This window comes from Pan paniscus, chromosome 7, assembly GCF_029289425.2.
Source record: "Pan paniscus chromosome 7, NHGRI_mPanPan1-v2.0_pri, whole genome shotgun sequence".
NCBI classification, from domain to species: Eukaryota; Metazoa; Chordata; class Mammalia; order Primates; family Hominidae; genus Pan; species Pan paniscus.
Window position 1 is genome coordinate 103,917,169 of NC_073256.2, and position 24,885 is coordinate 103,942,053.

Genomic DNA, 24,885 nt, shown 5'->3' on the forward strand with positions numbered 1-24,885 from the left:
CCCGCCGGGCCCTGCTGCTGGAAGTGCTCCGTGGGCTTCGCGCAGCTGGGGATCGGCAGGTCGCGGGGAGGCTCCCGAGCTAGGTCGCGGCCTGGCTGGACCCAGGCACCGCCGGCGCCTCCTGGAGGAGCCCGGGCTCCGGGCTCAGCTCCGGGCCGCAAGGCCCCGCCTGGGCCTGGCGCTCGCGCACCTGGGGCTGGGGATAGGCTGGGATCCGCCCTCCTTCCCTGGGCGGAGAGGGTCGGGCCTGTGGCCCAGAGAAGGGTGACAGGTCCCGAAATCGCTGCAGCACCACGCGGGGAGAGGGATAGGGTACCCACACCACGTCCGTGGTGAAGTCAATGCCCAGTTGAGCGGGGGGCGCGCGCTTCAGAGCACCCGAGAAGCTGGCAGATGGGGTGGGAAGAGGTGACTCTTGATTTCAGGGTAAACAAGGAGATTGTGAGAAGTAGTCTAGCAGCTCCCGTTTCTCCTCCAGCTTCAAGATTCTTCTGTCTAGTGTTTTGGGTTCCCTACACCAGGATTGTGGAGGAAGCGCACGGCCAGAACCCGTTGGGACCGAGCAGATCAACCATTTATGTTGCACTTAATGATCATCTGCACTTTTTGCATATCCTTAGTGTTGTCTTTGTGAGGCCACCTCTATAATGGATAATCAAATAGAGGGAAGGGCGGGATTGAATATTGTGACTTGATTTCAATGTCCCACAACAACTGTGCTAGACAGTTTTTATATGTTAGGTTATTTAACGCTCCCAAGCACTTATTAAAGTGATGTTACTCTGTTTCATTCTCCAGGAAACTCAGGTTGAATAATTCATCAAATTACACAACTGGTAAGTGGTGGCATTAGGGTTTGGAATTCAAGTCCGTATGGTTTTAGGGCACAGGCTTTATTGCTTAATGTAAAAGAACATTATTCTTTGGGATAAGCCAGATACCTAGGTTTCAAATCTATGCTATGAGGGCTGTTAGCTGTATGACCTTGGGCAGGATACTTCACCTTTTAGGGCCTGTTTCTGCATTTGTGAAATAGAGATAAAATGTCACAAGGTTGCTATGAGAATTAAATTAGATCCTACTTGTAAAACATTTAGCAAAGTGCTTGACACGTAGTTAGTGGTAAGCTATATATAGCCACATATATCCTGATGTCATTAATAAGGGTCAGCAAACTAGCTCTCTGTGTGTGCTGCCAGCCAGAGCCAAACAGAACTTGTGCAAGCCTAGAACATAGGTAGAGGGAAACAGCAAAGGATGGGAAACGAAAAGGGAACTGAAAACAGATGACATATATAATGGCAATTATAATGACAACAATAGATGTCTCAGTCATTGATCTGTGGTACCCAGGGCCACTTTTTGCCTTTGCGAGAATTATTAATAGGTCAGTTCCTTTTGGCTGATGAATTGGAAAAATACATCCCACTCTGGGCTGAAAAATGTCAAACTCTGGGACTGGATCATTTTGAGACTCTAGATGTGAGGTGGAGCTGAATTTTAGGACCCCACAGACCAAAAGGTGCCTGGCACAAACCCCACAATGAAGTCTGCAGTTCTCTTTCAGGATTTCTTCTTTCAGGTCTAGTCCCTGAAGAATAGGAAGGGAGAGGAAGCTCCAGGACGGGAGAAACAAAAGGAATGTTTGCCATTAAGGGTTGCATAATGACTGGACACCTCTTCTAATTTTACCTATAACTGTGAACACTTTATAGACAATGGTCTTCATTTTCATATAAGTTTATGGCAACCTATTATACATTTTAAAATATTTTCTTTTCTGTGCTCTTTATGATGGTATCACTGCTGCCCTGGGTATTTCCCTTGCAGCATCTGTTTCGGTACCTAGTTCATATTGTACTCCAACACCTATCAATTCTTTTATTTACTTATTTATTTATTTTATAATAAAGATGAGATCTTACTATGTTGCCCAGGCTGGTCTTGAACTCCTGGGCTCAAGTGATCCTCCTGCCTTGGCCTCCCAAAGTGCTGGGGTTACAGGTGTGAGCCACCACACCCGGCCCTATCAATTCTTGGTATGGCTTATCCATTGTTTCCTTTGCCCTCTTTATTTTTTGGTACTATCACTGGGCTTTTTTTCTTACTATTGTTAGAGTTTTCTTTTTTTTCCTCTCTTTCAAATGTTCTTTAGTCAGTGATTGATTATGCTAGAAAGTATGCCTGTTAGCAAAACTATAAAAGTTAATGTTAGATGTGAAAAATGATTATATGTCATTTGACCTTCAAAGATTCATAATGCCACCACTGCTCACCAAAGCATGATATTTCAGGTGGATCTTTTAGCAAGACTCAATGTCACTTCCATTGGTGGTACTCAGTGACCTGCAGGAGTCCTAACTAGAGCATTCCTTTACTGTACCCACCATTACCTTCAGCCTACAATCTAGCTTCCTTCCCACCAATATTTTCCCTTCTTGTTCTTACTTGTGAGTGGGAATCATATTGGGGTTTTTTTTTGGAGAGACTATTTATTCTTTTAATATAACAGCTTAGCAGTATGCAATCATAACTTTTTAAAAGACATTAAAATTCATCAGTATTATGGTCACATTTACCAATATGAATTAGGTGGATAGCATATTAGTAAGTTTCCTCATAAAAAAAAAAGGAAATACTACATACTCATTTTAGTAAATCATTTTGAAATGTCTCTTGCAAATGGTTGTATTATATCTAGTTCCTGTGAAAATTACCAGAGCAACTGTGTGGTTTTCTGGACACATTGTTATCCGGCTATTTCACCTTCCCTGGCTTTTAGTTTACCACGCCTTTAGACTTCAAGGTGACGGTCAGTACATGTTAAAAGAGGTACCTGCAACTGTAAAGAGGAACTTACTTATCTGTCCACATTTTCATGTTTATGTGTCAGAATTTTTTAAAAAGAAGTGAAAATTAAGACAAATACTTCCTGATGGTATTGTCAAAACAATTTTATAAAATATGTAAAATTGCACCCCACCTTCAGTACTTCTTGTTCTCCTTCTTTATTGTTCCCTGTAGCACTTACTGCCACCTAATATACTATATATGTTACTTATTTGTCTTCATTGTTGTCTGCCTTCCTGCAGTGTAACTAACCTCTCCCTGATGGGGATGGTGGCCTGCTTTGTTTATTGTTGGCTCTCCAGCACCTTAGAACAGTGCCTGACACACAGTAGGCAATCTATAATATTTGTTCAATAAGTGTTGAATGAATTAATAGTACTATTAAACTGCTCATGATTGGGAAATATAAAGGGATTTGCCCTAATTAAAAACAGCTGAAACGATGTGTTAAGCAACCAGGACATGAATATTCTTGAAATCAGGAAATGTGTAAACATCTCAACAGCCTTTGCCCAATATACAAACTTTTTAAACCTTGAGAACCACATGGTTGGTTGTTGCTGCTTTAAACTGAAGGCATTTTTAGATTATTTGTTCACCGTGAACTAGAAAGGAGCACACGGTGATGAATTGTGAAGTGCCCATCTTGACCAATTAAATATACATGCTCCCCTACAAAGAGAAGGAAAGGAGTCAAATTTTGGAAAGCATGCATTTAGAGTCGGGGCATGGTGGACACCAGGGCAGGTGAGAGGTTCTGGTGGCTGGTTCAACATCTGGGAAATTCCAGAAGGGGGGAAATTCTTAATGTGCTCTGAGGGGAATGAGAACCCCAGGAGACTTCAGTCTTCACAGGTTGGTGTACCTTAATATCAGATCCAGCCTGCCTGCTGCACAGCTGGCCAGCCGCTTTACTTAGTCCTTATAATGGAAAACTTTTCAACTGAACACTTGGGATTTTCAGCTAGGGCATGCAGCACTGATTTTCATTGAGGGTAAACGGTGATTCACTTTGTAGACATGTATTTTATAGCCAGCTTTGCCAAGATGCATGTTCCATAAAGTGGGACAATAGTGAGACATCGCCACTGCTTCTTTTTTTCTTAAGCCAGTCAAATTTAGCAGTAGGAGGTGTATACCAACTTTAGCAACACTGATGTTAGTAAGTTCTTATTTTTAACTTTTTAACTTTAATTTTATTTTTTCTGCTTAGGTAGCTAATAAGTTCTGATAGCCCTTCTTTTTTAAAAAAAATATTTATTTATTTATTTATTTGTGAGATGGGACCTCACTCTGCTACCCAGGTTGGAGTGCAGTGGCATGATCTCGGCTCACTGCAACCTCCACCTCCCAGGCTCAAGCAATCCCACCTCAGCCTCCAGAATGACTGGGACCACAGGCACACCCCACCACGCCTGGCTAATTTTTGTATTTTTGGTAGAGATGGGGTTTAGCCATGTTGTCCAGGCTGCTTTTGAGCTCCAGCCATCTGCCTGCCTCGGCCTCCCAAAGTACTGGGATTATAAGCATCAGCCACCGTGCCTGGCCCAACCCTGCTTCTATTAATAACTTTTATTAATACCTCACTAAATGAACCTATGATGAACTGTTGAATTGATGGACTTGAAAATACAATCAGTGATACTTCCAAAATGTATATACAGTAGCCAAGGGATTAGAAAAGTGGTATAACTTGAAACATATGTTAAGTAAACTTTGTAGCCAGTTATGAATCATGGAATAGAACAATACCAAGATTTTAGAGAAATTAATGAAGGGTCTTTAGTTGATTGCTTACTTTGTAATGATAAAGAGAAGGTAAAACTGCACCTACTTTTTATTTTTGAAGTTAGAGTGATCACACCTGTTAATTCCTGCTTTCCTCAGTTCTGCATGTCCAAGCATCAGCAATGGTATCACTATTTAGATCCTGCTCAAGATAGTTTAAGAATCTGGAAACTTTTTGAAGTGTGGCTAAAAGCTGATTTATTTTGCTGCCATGATAGATGCTAAGAGCTTAATAATGTGAGATTTCATGGATGCTAATAAAATTTATTTCCTTATTGTGCTGCATCTACTTAATAGACTAGGCCCTGTGGTTTGTTTGTTTATTTAAGTCATCTGAGCACTTAATAACAATTTTGAGCAAAGGTACCTAACTAGTGGAGAAGTTTCTAGATACATTTTTTTCAGATATAGCTTTTTTTTTGTTTTGTTTTGAAATAGAATTTGGCTCTTTTTGCCCAGGCTGGAGTGCAATGGCATGATCTTGGCTCACTGCAACCTCCGTCTCCCTGGTTCAAGCGATTCTCCTGCCTCAGCCTCCCATGTAGCTGGGATTACAGGTGGGCGCCATCACGCCCAGCTAATTTTGTATTTTTAGTAGAGATGGGTTTCACCATGTTGGCCAGGATGGTCTTGAACTACTGACCTCAGACTATCCACCCGCCTCAGCCTCCCAAAGTGCTGGGATTACAGGCGTGAGCCACCGCACCTGGCCCCAGATATAGCTTTTTTGATAGAGATGGAGACTGAGTTTGGAAAACTTTATCCTTTTTCTTCCATTTCTCCTTTTTGTGCTTATAAATATTCTAATGTTTTCTACTCATTTTAAAAAATCCTTTAGTACCACTTCCTAAACAAGTTCCATATTCACTGTAATTAAATTAGGGTTATAGTACATTAATGGAAAAGACCTTAAGAATTACTTAAAGAAAGGGATTGACTCAACTCTTAGGTTTAACAGCTGAAGGCTGGGCGCAGTGGCTCACGCCTGTAATCTCAGCATTTTGGGAGGCCAAGGTGGGCAGATTACAGGCGGATTACCTGAAGTCAGGAGTTCGAGACCAGCCTGGTCAACATGGTGAAACCCCGTCTCTACTAAAAATACAAAAATTAGCTGGGTGTGATGGCAGCGCCTGTAATCCCAGCAACTCAGGAGGCTGAGGCAGGAGAATCACTTGAACCCAGGAGGCGGAGGTTGCAAGTGAGCCAAGATCTCCATTGCACTCCAGCATGGGCGACAAGAGTGAAAGTCCATCTCAAAAAAAAAAAAGATTTAACAGCTGAAAAAACCTGAAGCCTGGAGAAGTTACAGCAGTTGCCCAAATGCCTGCCATTGTGGTGTGACTAACACAGAACCAGGCATTTCTTTTTTTTTTTTTTTGAGACGGAGTCTTGCTTTGTCACCCAGGCTGGAGTGCAGTCTCGCAATCTTGGCTCACTGCAACCTCTACCTCTGGGTTCAAGTGATTCTCCTGCCTCAGCCTTCCAGGTGGCTGGGACTACAGTGCACCATGCCCAACTAATTTTTGTGTTTTTAGTAGACACAGGGTTTTGCCATGTTGACCAGGCTGGTCTCAAACTCCTGACCTCAGGTGATCTGCCCAGTCCATTTCTTTTGACACTTGATCCAGTGATTCTTCCTTTTTGTTTCTTTTTTGTTTTGTTTTATGTATGTTTATGCTTGACATTATTCCCTATCTTCATTTCTAGTATCCTGTGGTAGTGATTAAAAACATACATCTGGGCATCACTTTGTTACTAAATACAGAACAAGCGTAGTTTAAATTCTTTTAATGTGAGTTTTTTACTCTCGGAGTCTGGACATTAAGTGCAGTATATTCCTGAGAATAAATGTTGCTGCTCTAAGATGATCTAATGGCACCTACACACATGGCAGACCTGTGTGTGTAGAGACACACTAGCAAGGAGAACGTGCTTTCTTAGCCTTAAGTAATTTACAATTTAATGGGTTATCTTGAAGAGGAACTGCTATGAGGTAAATAAAATATAAACCATTCCAGTTCTTCCATTCTTTGGCAAGCTTTTGTTATTCTGGTTACGTTTGTTTAAGAACCATATAACTAGTTTTAGCCTCAGTATTAACCTTGTAATTTTAAAGTTCCTATTTTATTAATTTGTGTCAGGCTGAATATTACTTTTGATATTAACAAGACTTAAGGAAATTAATAGAGAATATTGCTGTTATACTAAGTAACTATTTTTTGATATTGTTTTTAATTGAAAAATCATAATTGTTTACATCTATGGAGTTTATTTATTTTTACTAATACTATCTTTACTTGACAGCTAATTAACTATTAATTAGAGGCTTTAGTGCCCTGAAGGGATTTTGGCATAAAGGGGAAAATACCTGGGTTTATGCTGTGGTGCTGACACTTACTAGCTTTGTGATCCCATGTAAGTAATTTAACCTTTTTGAAGAAATTTATATTTTTTTCCTAATATATACTATGCATTATTTTGAAGATTAACAATGTGCTGAAAATTATCAACATATTCTGGGTCAATCAATTCAGACACTGGAGTGCCTTATATTATAGTCATACCTGTGACATATGGACCTTCCACCATGTAGTAATCATTATCCTGCCTAACTCACAGAGTTTTTGTAAGGTTCAGAAGATAATACATTATTTGGAAGCACTTTGAAAATTGTAAAAAAAAAAAACAAAATCTGTCCAGTTGTATGGAATTATTAGCTATCTTTTCTTTCCCCTTATTCTTCTACTCCCCACTTTCTTACTGTCTACCCTTAAATGTAAGGGTGAAAAAGAAGTCTGGTAGTCAGTAGCAATAATACTGCAAATTTTTTTTATAGTGGAGTATAGTTTTAATCGTCAGTAAAAGTAGAAATCTCTGGGGAGCTTCTTCAGCTCCAAGAGCACTTTGATTGTTCCCTGTCTGTACCACACAATTTTATACTCTTGTATACTATTTCTATGTATACATAGTTAGCTAAGTAGCTAAGTATTTATTTCATTTTTGCCTCCCCCAACCCTCACTTTTGGAACACCTAGAAAGTATTCAGTAAGTAATTGTTTTATGAATGGGTCTCCCCAATTTGATTATAATGAGCTACAAGCGCTTCTGTTGCTGTATAATGTCCCTGCTGTCCTTAGCAAAATAATGGGTTTACAGTAACCTGGTAATAAATACATTTGCTAGTTTGACCTGGGAACTCTGAGGAGCATAGCAGGCTTTGGATTTACAGCCATATTACCTGACGCCCGCTGCTTTTTTTTTTTTTAGTAGGGGAACACTTATTACTGTTCTGAGCAACACAATTTGAGAAACACTGCCTAGGGTGTGTATTGCTGATGTTGCTGGGCCGGTTCCAGCTGCCCCAGGGTTGCCCTTGCTTGCTTTCAATAGCAGTCAGGCAGGATGTACTGCAGAATAGCAGTTAGTGAATCATGGTATTAGAACCAGAAAGAACTTCTGAGAATTTTTTACATTAGGCCAGTCTCTTCATTTTTCAGCTGAAGACTGAAGGAACTTTACTAAAGGGATTGGTAGATAGGCACCGACTTCTCCTTCACAATTGTTTTAGGACACATTTTGAGTCACTGACATGATCCTGCGCTCCCCTCACCTGCGTACCTTATCTAGACTCAAGGCTGACTATTTCACCAAATTAATTTTATGTAAATCCCAAAAATCATTATTGTTTCAAGAAGGTTTTCATAAATAAGGATGAGAAAGCTGCTTTATGTCTTACTACTTAATAACAAGCCATCTATGCTGAGACAATCAATTAAAATCCCTGACTCAGTAATAAAATAATTGCTACAATTCATAGAGTGTCTATTATATGCTGAGCATGCTACAGACCTACAGTTGTCAGGGTTTTTATTAAGTTTATTTTTCTCTTTTAGCCTTATTTACATTGAAGGACTAGTGTCAGGGTTTTTTAATATCCCCATTTTATAAATTAGGAAATTGAAGTTCAGATAGACAATTTGGCAGAGGTGACACATCCAAATTAGTGGTGGGAAAGAAATTTGAATGACACACACTGACTCCAGCATTATTGCTCTTTCTGCTACAAATAACCTGTGCCAGATGTCATGCTTCAGGAAGAAGAGGAAGTGGTAAAATATGTTCGCTGCCCACAGTTCACAGTATATAGACGGAGTGATGAGCCACAAATACAAGTAACAATAGTGGAAAGAAAATAGAATCAGTGCCATAACAGCATGAGGGGTATCAGCAGGGTATCAGCAGCAGCTGTATGAATGAAGTATCATTTGAAGTGTTTGTTTTGTTTTGTTTTGAGATAGAGTCTCACTCTGTCGCCCAGGCTGGAGTGCAGTGGTGCCATCTCGGCTCACTGCAACCTTCACCTCCTTGGTTCAAGCGATTCTCCTGCCTCAGCCTCCCGAGTAGCTGGGATTACAGGCACCTGCCACCACACCTGGCTAATTTCTGTATATTTAGTAGAGACAGGGTTTCACCATGTTGGCCAGGCTGAGTTCTTGAACTCCTGACCTCAAGTGATCCCCCCACCTCGCCCACCCAAAGTGCTGGGATTACAGGTGTGAGCCACCGTGCCCAGCCTGAAGTGGATCTTGAAGAACTTGGGTGGGCAGAGGTAGCTGTTCAGGTAGATTAGGGGTAGATGTTGGCAGAGCCATGAATTCCAGGCTTAGTTCATTGGACTATCACTTTTTAATCAGAAGTGATAAAACCATAATGTGAATGGAGAGAAAATGGCAGTGGGAATACCCATTAGGAGACTATTATATAAGGCAGGTGAGAGATACAGAAGACCTGAAGTTAGGTTTGTGACTCTGGGTATGGGAAAGCGGCTGTATCTCCATGTTTGGGAGAGATTTGGGGTTCTAGTAGGCAGAATCTCTATGACATCTTTACTGGATAAATCTAAGAGTAGGTTTAAGGAGGAATGGGAAAAGAGGAAGTAGATAAGACTTCAGGATTTTCAGCCAGGGCATGGGAATGACCAGATGCCTTAATTTCACATATCAGGTACCACTTTAAATATTAGGTCTTAATTCTCAGCTCCTTAGGTTTATCTCTGTTATAATATTGATTCAGAACGTTAGGGTGACTGGGAGAATGATTGATATATTTGGTGTTTCTAGGGATTATTTGCATTTCAGAAGACGTGTTTGGATCAAATTTTGTCCAACAAGTAATAATCTGTACAGTAGGGAAGCTGTTGTCTAATCCTAGGGATTATTTGTGTTTTCTATCCTGCTCTTTAAGGAGTAAAATACTACATAGAATTATTCTTTAGTTGCTCATGCATTCTTTGCCAGGTGACTTATCCCAGCCAAATCTTTCATACTAAAAGAGTATAAAACGTTTGTTTTATTCCCTCATCATAATTTTTTTTTTTTTTTTTTTTTTTTTTGCGACAGGGTCTTGCTCTGTCACCCAGGCTGCAGTGCATAGCTTACTGTGGCCTCGAACTCCTGGACTTGAGTGAGCCTCCTGCCTTAGCCTACCGAGTAGCTGGGACTACAGGTGCATGCCACCTTGGCTGGCTAATTTTTTCATTTTTCTTTCTTTCTTTCTTTCTTTCTTTCTTTCTTTCTTTCTTTCTTTCTTTCTTTCTTTCTTTCTTTCTTTTTTAGACGGAGTCTTGCTCTGTCACCCAGGTTGGAATGCAATGGCGCGATCTCACTGACCGAAACCTCCGCCTCTGAGGTTCAAGTGATTCTCCTGCCTCAGCCTCCTGAGTAGCTGGGATTACAGGCATGTACCACCATGCCTGGCTAATTTTTGTGTTTTTAGTAGAGACAGGGTTTCACCAGGTTGGCCAGGCTGGTCTCGAACTCCTGACCTGGGATAATCCACCTGCCTCGGCCTCCCGAAATGCTGGGATTACAGGTGTGTGAGCCACTGCGCCCAGCCTAAAATTTTTTGTTTTTGTAGAGATGAGGTCTCTGTTGCTCAGGCTGGTCTTGAACTCCTGGGCTCAAGCAATCCTAGTGCCTCAGCCTCCCAAAGTGCTGGGATTACAAGTATGAGCCAATATGCCCAGCTCCCATTATGATTTGTGGATAAAATATGCTATTGCTCTCTTAAAAAATTGTATATCATGTACTGGATAATTACATTAAAAGGAAATGAAAACAGTATCTTCATGAATATTACCATTAATAAGATTCCAGACCCTAGTGTTTATGTAATTTCTTCCATTTGCCATTCAGCCATAATGGGTTTCAGGATAACATTGAGACCACAGTCAGAGTCATTTTTCAGAGAGAAATGCTGCTAATAGAAGAAATTTGTTTCCTGGCAGCAATGCAGTAGTATAACTGTCAGCAATTGGTTAAATAATCAGCTGTGCCTGGCATGTTGTTTTTGTAGCTTTTGTATAAGCATTTTTAGGGAAAAAAATAATGCTCTTCTGATATGTGGTGTCTCTTTGCTGTGAGACTGACTTCACATGTAGATGTCTTCATTGTCTGTTGAATTCTCCCCATCCTTGGAAATTTGAAGACTTTTCTGCTGGCTGGTAGAGAATCCTCTACATGTTTTTTGGGGGGAAGCTTTAGCTATTGTTGCTCATTCTATGTTCATCCACTGGGCACTGCATTATGCTTGATATTGCTGACATACAACTTACAAGACTCTAAACTACCTTATGAAAAAAAAATCATACAACTCACATTGATTTTACAGATTCTGTATTAGATGCAAAAAACAGGATGCCTGGCACGTGCCAGATTTACAAATTTACTTGCATTATCTCCATTTTTACTGATGAGGAAATCTAGGCCCAGGAAGTTGAAGTTACTTATACGTGGTAACACAGCAAGTGCCAGATGGAGGGTTCAACCGGGCGGTGGCGGGTACCTGAAATCCCAGCTACTTGGGAGGCTGAGGCAGAGAATTGCTTGAACCTGGGAGGCGGAGGCTACAGTGAGCTGAGATCGTGCCACTGCAGTACAGCCTGGACGACAGAGCAAGACTCCGTCTCAAAAAAAAAAAAATTGGGTGTGTGCATTACCCCAAATTTGATCTTGTTCCTGTAATGCAGTAATCTGTTACTATTAGTGCAATAGGAATTCAAAGGAACACCTTAGTATGGATTGGAATAATCAGGATAATCATGGAATGGAATAATAAAAAAATATGAAACATGGGATAGATAAGATAGGATCAGACCCTAGAGGCAGATAGTGATAAAATTATAATAAAATGTGAGCACTTACTGTATACTAGGCACATATATAAATATATAAGATATATATTTTTTGTTTGTTTGTTTGTTTGTTTTTTTGAGATGGGGTCTCACTCTGTCACCCAGGTTGGAGTGCAGTGGCATGATCTTGGCTCACTGCAAACTCTGCCTTCCAGTCTCAAGCGATCCTCCTACCTCAGACTCCAGAGTAGCTGGGATCACAGGCTCATGCTACCACGCCCAGCTAGTTTTTGTATTTTAGTAGAGACGAGGTTTCACCATGTTGACCAGGCTGGTCTTGAACTCCTGACCTCAAGTGATCCACCTGCCTTGGCCTCCCAAAGTGCTGGGAGTACAGGTGTGAGCTGCCGTGCCCGGCCAGCTTTGTTTTTAAACGGGTTTTCTAGCTACTCCTAAGACTATGCAACCTACTTCATTTTTCTTAGTCTCTATTTAGGAATCTTAGTATTGATTTTTGACATATGTTGAGGACTGCTACTGTTTTTAGAGAGTTCAATAGAATTATCAAAATTTTTTAATAAGATGTTAGTTGTTTTTTGGCATTACAAAGGGCTCTTCTAATGATAATCTTTGTTACTTCAGATTTGCTTAGGCATTTTATACAGCACAGGAATCTTACTGCCATATTTAAATATAACAAGATAATGAGTGGATTTGTTTCTGTGGTCCTAGAACTTCAGCTAAATCTCAAAGTGGAGGGCAAAGGGCATTAAATACTATCCCATTGCAAGGATGTTTGCCAGCAGCTCTAGGGTAGTAGGTACCTTCCCTCCTGCAGAACCTGCCCTAGCACCATCAACCTCCACTGGCTAAGTGGACATCCAGATGGGAAATGCAATGCCTAGTTCCTTTTCATGGTGACACCTGCAGCCCCTTTCATTCCCTGGGTTCATGGATGAAGGCAGCTCACCGGCAATACTACATTCCTTCTCAAGTCCAGCCCCCATCATATGCTCCATCCCATCCCCAGTCCTTTTCATATATTGATTGGAGACTGGGGAAGGAGGGGTCTATGGAAGTTAAGCTAACTCTGATATTTCTTAGCAAATCATAAGGGAAGATGGGCCACACCTTCTCTCTGTAGAATAGTAGGCTTGTCAACCTTGTCTACACATTAGAATCATCCAAGGAACTGATGTCAAGGTTGTACGCTAAACCAGTTAAAATCTCTTTAAGTGGAACTCCTGCATCAGTAGCTTTGAAAGCTCCTCCAGATGATTCCAGGAAGCAGCCAATATTGAGAACCACTGCTGCAAAATATTGGGAGCTGGGGGTAGAGTGGAGGGAAAGGGGGCTTTGGGGGCTTTTGGTTTTAGTCAAAAAATCTTGAAAACAGAAAATATCCCACTCAGTGTCTTGTTAAATAAACAAATAAAAATAAAACTTAATCTGTTTTGTAGTATAATGCTATGCATACCTTTAAGTGAAGGGTCAAGATAATACTTGGAGTTTTTCTGAATGATAAAATTTATAGTTAAGGTAAAAATAAATTTTTTTTTTTTTTTAGACAGAGTCTCTCTTGCCCAGGCTGGAGTTCAGTGGCACAGTTATAGCTCACTACAGGCTCAATCTCTTGGGTTCAAGCAGTCCTCTTGCCTCAGCCTTCCTAGTAGCTGGGATTATAGGCACACACCACCATGCTTGGCTAATTTTTTTTATTTTTAGTAGAGACGAGGTCTTGCTGTCTTGCCCAGGATGGTCTCAAATTCCTAAGCTCAAGCCATCCTTCTGCCTCAGCCTCCCAAAGTGCTGGGATTACAGGCATGAGTCACTGAGCCTGGCCAAGAAGATTAGTATGTCTTATTAGCCATCTTAAAAGCTGTATTTTACTGTCATTCAGTAAATGAATTTTATCCTAGCAAGAGAATCTGATGCAGGCAGTATCATTGGAATGAGCTAATAGACACCCACATCCTGAGGAGGTGCATATAACAGTCTGATTCTGGCAAGTTCACTCTATAAGCCTATTGTGACAATTGGTCTTAAGAAGTCACCTGTTTTTGTTAGGAATGAGTGTGCTTCTTAAAGGCACTGTTTTACTTGCTTTCTCTTTTTATTGGTTTTCTCAGAACTCAAGACATGGCTGCCCAGTGTGTCACAAAGGTGGCGCTGAATGTTTCCTGTGCCAATCTTTTGGATAAAGATATAGGGTCAAAGTCAGACCCTTTATGTGTGTTATTTTTGAATACAAGTGGTCAACAGTGGTATGAGGTAATGTCAAATACTTTACCTAAAAAGTAATCTGAATTACCCTTTTAACAATGTGAAGAGTTTTTTTAATGTTAAAAATAACAACACTATCTCATCTGTTAATGGAGTTTTTTGTGAAAGTTTGTCCTTGATTGTAGAATTTTTCATACACATATAGAAACTTCCTTTAGTTGTCATGCCTATGTTTATGTTTAGTATATAAAGATGTGAAAATCCAAGTGCACCTTTGATCTGAAGAAACTTTTTTGTTTTTGCGGATGGGTGTAGGTTGAGCGCACAGAAAGGATTAAGAATTGCTTGAATCCCCAATTTTCCAAGACATTTATTATTGATTACTACTTTGAAGTGGTTCAGAAATTGAAATTTGGGGTTTATGACATCGACAACAAAACTATTGAGCTGAGTGATGATGACTTCTTAGGGGAATGTGAATGTACCCTTGGACAAGTAAGTATAAATAGCCACTGTACTCTATTTTGTCTAAATTTTAATCAATGAATTTGGTGGTGTTTTTGGTAAGCAGCATTTAATTTTTAAAGTTGAAAAACATGTAATCACTTTAAAGACAGTTTATATATTAATATGATTGGCTTGAACATTATAGAATTCATCTTATATTTTGTATGGGCAGGAACTATGTATTTATGAAAAAGCCTGTTAATTCTTTTGAGTAAGGGATGCTTCATGAGGCATTTTATTAAGTAATACCTCCACTTTAGCTGCTGCAGAGTTCTCTACGGTTTTGTTATGTTCAAGCCATAAATGCATTCAAGATAACAGCAACTTCTCTGATCTTCTAACTAGTGAGACTGGCACCTCCTGACTCGCAATGCCCCAATACCATCCCCTTTACCTGGCTTGCTCTTACTCAACCTTATTCCCCCTGATAAACCTTCTCTGACCCTCTAGATTAGTTTGGAATCCTTTCCTGAGCTCACTTGGTACTTACTGTCTGGTACTTCTCACCATACTTTTTAATAGTTGCTTAATTATCTGTCTTCCCAGTATATGATAAGTTTGGTCAGGGTAGGGACGTGTCTCATGGCTCCCCATTTTGCTCCTAGGTTAATCTGATTCATAAGGAGAGATTATGACCATTTGCATAGACTGAAGAAAGTTTTAGGAGGGAGGAGTAATTTTTTTTTCAATATATGACATTTGTCACTCACATATGTCTTTTACAAGTTTATTTTTCAAGGTTGAATTGTTTGGAGATTATGGTATTTTCTGTATCTCAAAAGCAATATGAAACTGATCAGTTTTCTGAAACTTTGATAAATAATATCAAAGAAAAAATTGAGGAAGTATTTCTTTTTTTGGGGAAAAAAATCCCAGTGTAGCTAAAATTCCTATGAATTTGATATATCTTTCAAACAGATATATCAGATGTATATCTGTTTGAAAGAACCTAGGTATACTATATTCCTTAAAGCAATATGACATTTTTGGGGAGTTAAATATTGAGGTTGTGTCTCAGTAGAAAAATTGAATCCTTTTTTTTTTTTTTTTGAGACAGGGTCTCACTAAGTCACCCAGGCTGGAGTGTCGTGGCTCAATCACAGCTCACTACAGCCTTGACCTCCCAGGTTCAAGTGATCCTCCCACCTCAGCCTCCCAAGTAGCTGGGACTATAAGCACACGCCACTGCACCTGGCTAATTTTTGTATTATTTTGTAGAGACAGGTTTTGGCATGTTGCCGAGGCTGGTCTTGAACTTGTGGGCTCAAGCAATCCTCCCACCTCAGCCTCCCAAAGTGCTGGGATTATTGGTGTGAGCCACTGCACCTGGCCTTGAATCTTATTTATTGAGTGTTCTGAAGCCCATCTTTTACCTAGAAGGTTTCAGCTAAGTGATTTGTTTATGCGATGAGAATCCAGTCCTCTTTTTCCATTACAAGGAACAATTTAAACTTTCACATACATAGGAGGTTAAGAAACTAGTGGGTAGGTAGATTGTATCTGCCAGGGTAGGCTCCTTAGAAGTTTTTTCCAATGGGTTTTAAATATTTAGATTTTTTTTTTTTTTTTGAGATGGACTCTCACTCTTGTTGCCCAGGCTGGAGTGCAACGGTGCGATCTTGGCTCACTGCAACCTCTGCCTCCTGAATTCAAGTGATTCTCCTGCCTCAGTCTCCCAAGTAGCTGGGATTACAGGCACCCACCACCACACCTGGCTAATTTTTGTATTTTTAGTAGAGATGGGGTTTCACCGTGTTGGCCAGGCTGGTCTTAAACTCCTGACCTCAGGTAATCTGCCCGCCTCAGCCTCCCAAAGTGCTGGGATTACAGGCATGAGCCACTGCACCTGGCCCTAAGTATGTAGATGATCTAAATCTTTAAGAAATCAACTGAATGTTTCTATTTCTAATGACTTTAAGTGAACCTTATACTCAGTCTTTTTTGCTGAAACTATTTCATTTAAAAATTCTTAGGTTGAAGGGAAATGACTCTGTATCACTTTCTAATTCTAACAGATTGTTTCCAGCAAGAAGCTAACTCGACCACTGGTGATAAAAAATGGCAGACCTGCAGGAAAAGGGAGCATTACGGTAAAAATAAGATATTTGTCTTTTGTCTCAAAAGATTTAGCATGATAGGACATGCCGAAACTGTCCATATCAGAGAAATATTCTACAGCCATGCTTTGTCACTCAATCTTGAATGTTGCATTCCATCCACCCATGTCTTGTAGTTATCACAAATGGAAAATGTATTGTGCAAACCAGGAGAAACATGCAGTGTGGTAATCCCTTCTTTCAGTTTTTCTAAGTTGTCCGTAGAGGTCAAGTGCACCTTTAGCGATACCTGCCCCTTCTCTGTGGAAGTGTCTATTCTTACGTGAGAGAGAAACTGCTTAATAATCTGTATCAGTTTGGTTCTCTACTGGAGAAACATAGTCCTCTCAACATGACAGAAATTTTCCCTAGTGGATTTTATTCCAGAGGGATGTTATATTATGACATGGTCAATGAACCTATAAACTCTTTACCATCATTTTTTGTGCTTGCTATCTGCTGCCCATCCTCCCACCTGGGCTTTTCATTGCTGATTACTGGCTTTAAGCAAATGAATATATGCTTTATTGTATTTCACATTTCCCATTATATAATGCCAAGCCTGTAAACCTTATCTTCTAGAGTGTCTGTACAGATAACTACTGCCTGGAGTGATAGTATTTTAACTTTAGCTCCCTCTGAGAATGTAAGGCTAGTTCCCTGAGAGAGCTATGTTTCAAGGTTATCATGATTATCAAATACATTTCTCTAAGCAGCTGTTTTGCTATAGTTTAAATTTCCAAAGGCATAAGAATGTTCAGGGTGTTGATTTTTGTGGGAAAGAGAACATTATCAGTAGTTAGCTTCCTTGTTGTAGGGCATGATAGACTGATACTTATTTTTAAGAAGAATGAGTTTTTCAGTTACACTGGATGAAAGACATTGATCTGATAATATCAATGTATAGAGTGTTCTAGGTATGATTTATTCATGCTTCTCGGTGCTCAGGGAACTTCAGTGTTGTGTAGAGGGTATTCTCAGTCTTCTGGGGTTTTGACATTTCTCTTGAATAGGGAGATCCAATTTGGGCAACCACATTTCAAAAGACATTGCTTAATGCAGACCTGGGCATATTTTGGGAAAATCTTTATTTCACACACATAAAAGAAATAATGGTAGATCTTTTTTAATGATGCCATTTTCTTATGAAACATTTTAGATTCATTTATATTAGTGTAGGCTTTATATTAGATAACAGAATAAATCAGTGCTTAAGTGTCTATCAGAATTCCTAAAACATATTTTCTTTCACTTACCTGATCTACTCATAGATTTCAGCTGAAGAAATAAAAGATAATAGAGTGGTCTTGTTTGAAATGGAAGCCAGAAAACTGGATAATAAGGTGGGTAGACTCTGCAGATTTCAAAAAGGTTGTCATGTTTTGCCTCTTTTTTAAGAAAATAAAAATGCAGTTAATATCGTGAACTCCATCATTGAGCATCACATAGGGTACTAGTTACTTTCAAATTTTGTGTGTGTGTGTGTGTGTGTGTGTGTGTGTGTGTTGTATGTTTAAGCAGAACCCATTTCTCTTCACCTCTTTCATCTAGATGTAATCAAAGGATTTGTTTAGGTTAAGAGAGGAGTTGAAAAGAAGCATTAATGTTACTGTAAAAGGCATGAAAGAATACAGTTGAATTATCTTTAGGAAAAAAGTGAAAACTCTGTGCTTTATTGATTATAGGTCAATTATCCTCTTTGCATTCAAAGGTCAATTTTTTTTTATTAAGGATGAGTGCCAATACATAATAACACAACAATTTAGTATATAGCATGGATTATAATAATTCTTTTATCTATCTTATCTATCTATCTATCTATCTATCTATCTATCTATCTATCTATCTATCTATATTTTTTAGAGACAGAGTCTCACTATGTTGCCTAGGCTGGTCTGGAACTCCTGGGCTCAAGCAATCCTCCCATCTCATACTCCCAAAGTGTTGGGATTGCAGGTGTGAGCCCCTGAGCCCAGCTTTTTGTACTTAATTCTATAATCTAGTCAATATTCTTCATTGTTTGCAATTCAGTTTGAAAACATTTTAGGGCTAGGCATGGTGGCTCATGCCTGTAATCCCAGCACTTTGGGAGGCCGAGGTGGGGAGATCACTTGAGCTCAGAAGTTTGAGACCAGCCTGGGCAACATGGCGAAACCCCATCTCTACAAAAAATACAAAAATTAGCTGGGTGTGGTGGCGTGTGCCTGTAATCCCATGTGAAGTGGGAGGATTGCTTGAGCCCAGGAGGTCAAAACTACAGTGAGCAGTGATCATGCATTCTCACCTGTGTAATGGAACAAGACTCTGTCTCAAGTAAAAACAAAAACAACAACAACAAAAAACTTAAAGAAAACATTTTAGACTATAGGCTGGGGACTTTTTTTTTTTTTAATTGTGGAAAAATTTAAATATATACAAAACTAGAAGACTCTTTTTAAAAAATTTCATGTTCTCATCACCCATTTTCCACAATTATAACTCATGGCCAATTTCATTTAATCTCTACCCTTATCTACTTTCTCTCCTCCCAGACTTTATATCATTTCATCCATCAATATGTTGATGTATCTCTGAAGACACTTTAAAAAATATAATTGTTTAAAGTGTGTCTTACGTCCTTTTAAATCTGTAAATTTCTTCCTTTCTTTTATTTCTTTCTTCTTTTCCTCCCTCCCTTCCTTCCTTTGTATCTATTCTTCCATCCATCGTGGAATTTATTCAATGGAGAAAACTGATTTCTTTATCCTGCACAAGTTTCCACATTCAAGTTGGGCACAGGTGATGCACACCTGTAGTCCCAGCTACTCAGGAGACTGAGGCAGGCAGATGGCTTGATCCCAGGAGTTCAAGGCTGTAGTGCATTATAATTACAAGACTCCATCTTTTTTTTTTTCAAAAAAGAATTTTCCATATTCTGCATATGGCTAATTAAATCCTGTGGTGTCATTTAACATGTTTCTCTCTCTACTTTTATTTTCTGATTTCTGTAACCTGGCAGTTGAATCTAGAAGTATGATCTGCTGGCATTTTTAATTGTTGGCAAGACAGTTTCATCAATGGTGGCATGTAATTCCATCAGGAGGCTCACACTGACTTGTGTGTTTTCGGGATGTTTGTGATCATTGATGATAACTACCTGGTTTTATTATTAAGAGTCTGTAAGCCCGGTGTGGTGGCTCATGCCTGTAATCCCAGCACTTTGGGAGGCCGAGGTAGGTGGCTTACCTGAGGTCAGGAGTTTGAGATCAGCCTGGCCAACATGGTGAAACACCATCTCTACTAAAAATAGAAAAATTAGCTGGGCGTGGTGGTGCGTGCCAGTAGTCCCAGCTACTTGGGAGGCTGAGGCAGGAGAATCACTTGAACCTGGGGGGCGGAGGTTGCAGTGAGCCGAGATCATGCCACTGCATTCCAGCTTGGCGAGAGAGCAAGGCTCCGTCTCAAAAAAAGAAGGAAAAAAAATCTGTAAAATAGTGATATCGTCACTCTATCATTGCTTTTGTTTCTTAGCAAGAATCTTTCTATAGAGAGAAACTTCCCCACATTAAGTATTTATTTACTTTGTGGTATAGTTTATATAGGAAAAGCAAGTTAAAATGTTTGACTTTTCCCCCATATTTACCATTTTTCAAAATTATAAGTTGGTTCCCTAGCATCCGCTAAATGTGACCAGTGAAGTTTTTATGTTTGTGTGTTTTGTTCTGTTTTAGAATTGCTGTAAAGTAATAGATTTAAATATTTATAACTGCAATGGATTACTTCTCATAGATACTTAAGTTATTCCAACTTTGGCCTGAGGGAATTCCTTTAAGCTTGTTCGTGAGACCATTTAGCACAACTCCAGGAGTCTTTGGATAATTTCCTTGCTCTGTGGGATGACAAGAGCTTCAAAGAACTTCTTTTTGAAGTTCTTTTTGTCTTTAATAAGCCATGTCCCAAGCTTATTTTATCTAGTTTCTGCCTTAGACTGGCAGATTAAAAGGAACCTTACTTCATTTTGGTGGAATTGGTATTTAGAGACCACAGCCCACTGCTAGGGGTACTCACTGTTGTGGGTTATTGTCATTCATGGTTTCTAGGGCTTTTCAGTGGACAGATACAGAAAAGACTTTTTTTTTTTTTTTTAAGAAAAACTAAATCATGAAATTACACAACTATTTCCAATTCAAATATAGAATTACTGGCCGGGCATGATGGCTCACGCCTGTAATCCCAGCACTCTGGGAGGTGAGTAGAACACTTGAGGTCAGGAGTTCAAGACCAGCCTGGCCAACATGGCGAAACCCCGTGTCTAGTAAAAATACAAAAATTAGCCGGTCATGGTAGCATGCACCTGTAGTCCCAACTACTCAAGAGGATGAGGCATGAGAATTGCTTGAACCCAGGACGGGGAGGTTACAGTGAGCCGGGATCGTACCACTACACTCCAGCCTGGGTGACGTCTCCAAAACAACAGAGATAATTAAAAAAAATATAGAATTACAGGCACTTATTTTATATTCATACCTCATTTCTCTTGGTTTTTAAATATATTAACACAATTGCTTATCTGTTTTGTCTCACACAACGTTAATAGTTTTAGAATAAAAATATCAATATTATTAACAGTATTTTTACTGAAAAGTTTGAGCTTTCTTTGAAGTTATTTTTGTCTTTAAGGTGTGTATATTCCACTTTTGTTACATAGTCACATTCTTATGATTTAAAGAAATAATTCCTTTGTGTGGTTATGCTGTCACAGACCTACTTTCATTTTGCTTTTGATATTTAGGGGTTGCTTTTTTAAAAACCCATTTTGATTTAATTTTGTTTTATAATCACGTAAAAAATTTACATGGCTCTAAAATCTACAAAACAAGGTACTTAAGAAATTTAACTTCTCTCCTGGTCTACTTTGCTTCCGCTTTCCTCCATGTAGATAATAATTTTTAAAAAGTTGTGTTTTATAATTTAATCATTCTGTTTCCTAAATATCTAAGGGTTTTTCTGTGTGTATGTATACTCATGTGTGTGTATGTGTTCATATGTATGTGTGTATGTATGTATTTGTATTTATGTTCTCCACCCCCAGCCCTTGCATAAACATAGCATACTAGATGTACACTTTCCTCCACTTTGCTTCTTGTACTTAACATATCCTGGAGATCAGAGCCAGGGAGTTTAATTATTGTTTTAGTTCTAATACTAGCAACTTAATGAACCTTCAAACAAGTATTGGTTTTTAGCCTTCAAAATAATAACAAGGATATTCTGCTTTTATTTCATTCACTTAAGATTCTTCTTAGAGATAAGGTTAAACACAGTCTTTGTGTTTATATTTTTGACTGTACCAAATATCTTATTTGCTTGACATTAAACTTTGTGTTCAAGAGAGAAATAATTTTATTTTAGTTCTTAATTTAATACTGAAGTTAATTCCGGACTAAAGAAATCTTCAGCTCAGGGATGTATCTGCATATATTCCTGTGGGATTAACAAATGTCCTTTCATTTTCAAAACTAACAAGTCATGAATGTTAAGGAGTATGCACATTTCAAAATGAAGATACATGAAAACGAGAAAAAATCATCCATAGTCTTACCACCTGAGTTTAACCTCTGTGAGTGATTCGTACATTTTCCCCGAATTTTATCTCTCTGTATGTGTGTGGTTATGTGTGTATTGAGGATGGTGATAACAGTATTTTTGAGCACTTAGTGTGCTTGAGCATTGTATAGGAGTTCTGTGGTGAATTACAGGAGAAATAGAAGATGTAGTTTGTGCCCTTGAAGTGTTTCTTTTATGTGTTCCACATATCTACCTCTGGTCATTTGTGTATGTAAAGAAATGTGTGGTTTTGATGAAGGAGTTTTGGACATAGAAGGCTGAGATATGAAGTTAAAGCCTGGATCCATTAATTAATTAGATATGTGATCTTGGGAAAATCATTTACCCCTCTGAATCCATTTTCTCACTGATAACTGCCCTGTCTCCATAGAGTTGGTATGGCTAATGTTTGTGATATCATTTATATAAAACTACTCAGTGATATGTGAATGAAAATGGTTAAAGGTGAAAACAAGGCAAAAACATATTTTATGGTATATTTGACCACTGTATTTTAAAACTGTCATGTTTTTGAGAAGTCAGGGTATGATATACAGGATTATGAGCATTTATCACAAGCACTTTGATAATTCTCCCTAGTAGACTTCAGTAAGTTTCTAAGTTAGGGAGAAAGGTGATGGGATGTATATTTACTATCAATACTATAGAGTTAGACTTCAGGTGGTTGCCAACATGTGTAAAGTATGGTCACACATGGTTTCATGGGTTCAGAGGAGAACAAATGCTTTTTGTTGTTTGTTTTAAATGTAGGATCTATTTGGAAAGTCAGACCCATACCTGGAATTCCACAAGCAGACATCTGATGGAAACTGGCTAATGGTTCATCGGACAGAGGTGAATATTTGAATTTGAAAAGCAGAGTGGAGGTGTTCTTTGAAATTATTGTAATCTGAATTTTAAAAAGCTTATATTTATAAAAGTATCAATCTGAGTTCATACTTACATATAGCCAGAGACACAAGATCACCATGTTCATATTTTTTTCTTTCAATGAGGAGGTGCTACCATACTTTATGATTTTTATTTTGAAAAATTTTAAGTCCTATAAAGAACACTAAATGTATTCCTCTGCACCCCTCACCTAGATTCACCAAATGAACACACACTCCCACATACTTGTGCTCTCTGTCTTTCTCTATCTCTGTCCCTCTCTCTCTCTCTCTCTCTCTCACACACACACTTATGCACACATGTATTTTCCTTTTGCATAATCATCCTAATGGAGCTACAGATATAATAACTCTTATCTTTAAATGCTACAGCAGACCAAGTGTGGTGGCTCATGCCTGTAATCCCAGCACTTTGGGAAGCCAAGGCAGGTGGATCACTTGAGGTCAGGAGCTCGAGACCAGCCTGGCCAACATGGTGAAACCCCATCTCTACTAAAAATACAAAAATTAGCCAGGTGTGGTAGCACTTGCCTGCAGTCCCAGCTACTCAGGAAACTGAGGCACAAGAATTGCTTGAACCCAGGAGGTGGAGGTTGCAGTGAGCTGAGATCGCACCACTGCACTCCATCCCGGGCGACTGAGCGAGACTCCACCTCAAAATAAATAAATAAATAAATGCTACAGCAGGTAGTTTAAAGAACAGGGACATTCTATACAATAATACTTGAGAAATTAACATTTGACATAACTAAATGTAACATTATTTGGTATACCATTAATCTTCAGATTTCCTCAGTTGTCCCACAGGTTTTGTGTATATTTTGTTTTGCTTTGTTTTGTTCAGAATCCAGTCAAGGCTCAAATTTTGGATTTGACTATTATATTCCCAATAGAGGACTCTTCTCCCTACCTTCCTTATACCTTGATGCCATTGAATCTCTTGAAAATCAAGACCAGAATGTCCAACATTCTGGATTCTTCCGTTTCCTCACAACTAGATCCAGATCAAACATTTCTGTCAAACACTGTGTGTGTTCCTTTTCTTTACATTTTCAGGAGGCTCATGGTGCCAGGCTGCCCAGCATTGATGATGTCATGCTTGGCTACTTGGTTAAGCTGGTGACCGCCAGATCTCACCATGATAAGGTCTCATTTTTCCCCTTTTTAATTAATAAGTGCTATGTGGTGTGAAACTATGAGACTGCATGAATTACCTGTTCTCTAGCACTTCAACCAGTGGTTTTAGCATCCATTGATGATCCTTGCCTAATCAATTATTGTATTATGGGTAGTAAAATAGTGATTTTTCAAAATCTTTCATCCTTTTTAGTTATATTAGCAGGCATTCCTCTTTCATCTCTCTCTTTCTCTCCTTTTATTTTTAGTATCATTATAAATTCATGGATTGTTATAACAGTGTATGCTTTGTATTTAACTCATTATTGTATTTTTGCTGCTCAGATTCATCCATGTTTGACTAGAGAGAGCTCGTAGTCTCTAAAATGGCTCTTGGTTTTTCTTTTTGACTTCATTCATCTTTGAGCAGTCTCTTAAGTTAGAGTATGTTCTCAGTTCCCCTTGTACTTTTTCTGTCCCAGAGCTGGTATGAGCCATGTGTCTTAATAAGCCCTATTCCTGCAAGAGGGTAGTAGTATTTAGACACTGACATCTGAGTGCTGAATGTGCTCATTGCTACTGGATATCATTGCTTTTAGGCCTTTTAAGTGGACACAGCTAAGAAATATGTATATTTGTGTTTATCTGTTTATTATGTATGTATATATGATATTAA

General features: G+C 39.0%; 1 protein-coding gene across 9 annotated transcripts in view; it reads left to right on the forward strand.

Annotated features, from left to right (window-relative positions):
- CPNE3 (copine 3) overlaps positions 1–24,885 on the forward strand; it is a 47,052-nt gene that overhangs the window by 255 nt on the left and 21,912 nt on the right. For 2 of the 9 annotated variants that reach the window (XM_055116707.2, XM_063606844.1), the window contains exons 2-8: positions 799–836; positions 10,038–10,143; positions 13,900–14,041; positions 14,309–14,488; positions 16,516–16,590; positions 17,868–17,939; positions 22,954–23,037. In XM_055116707.2, coding sequence (XP_054972682.1) covers positions 13,910–14,041; positions 14,309–14,488; positions 16,516–16,590; positions 17,868–17,939; positions 22,954–23,037 — 543 coding nt within the window. In that variant the 5' untranslated portion in view covers positions 799–836; positions 10,038–10,143; positions 13,900–13,909. Of the gene's footprint in view, positions 1–478; positions 837–10,037; positions 10,144–13,899; positions 14,042–14,308; positions 14,489–16,515; positions 16,591–17,867; positions 17,940–22,953; positions 23,038–24,885 lie in introns of all 9 variants that reach the window. The other 7 variants (XM_063606841.1, XM_063606845.1, XM_003821154.5 and 4 more) reach the window with 4 other exon arrangements.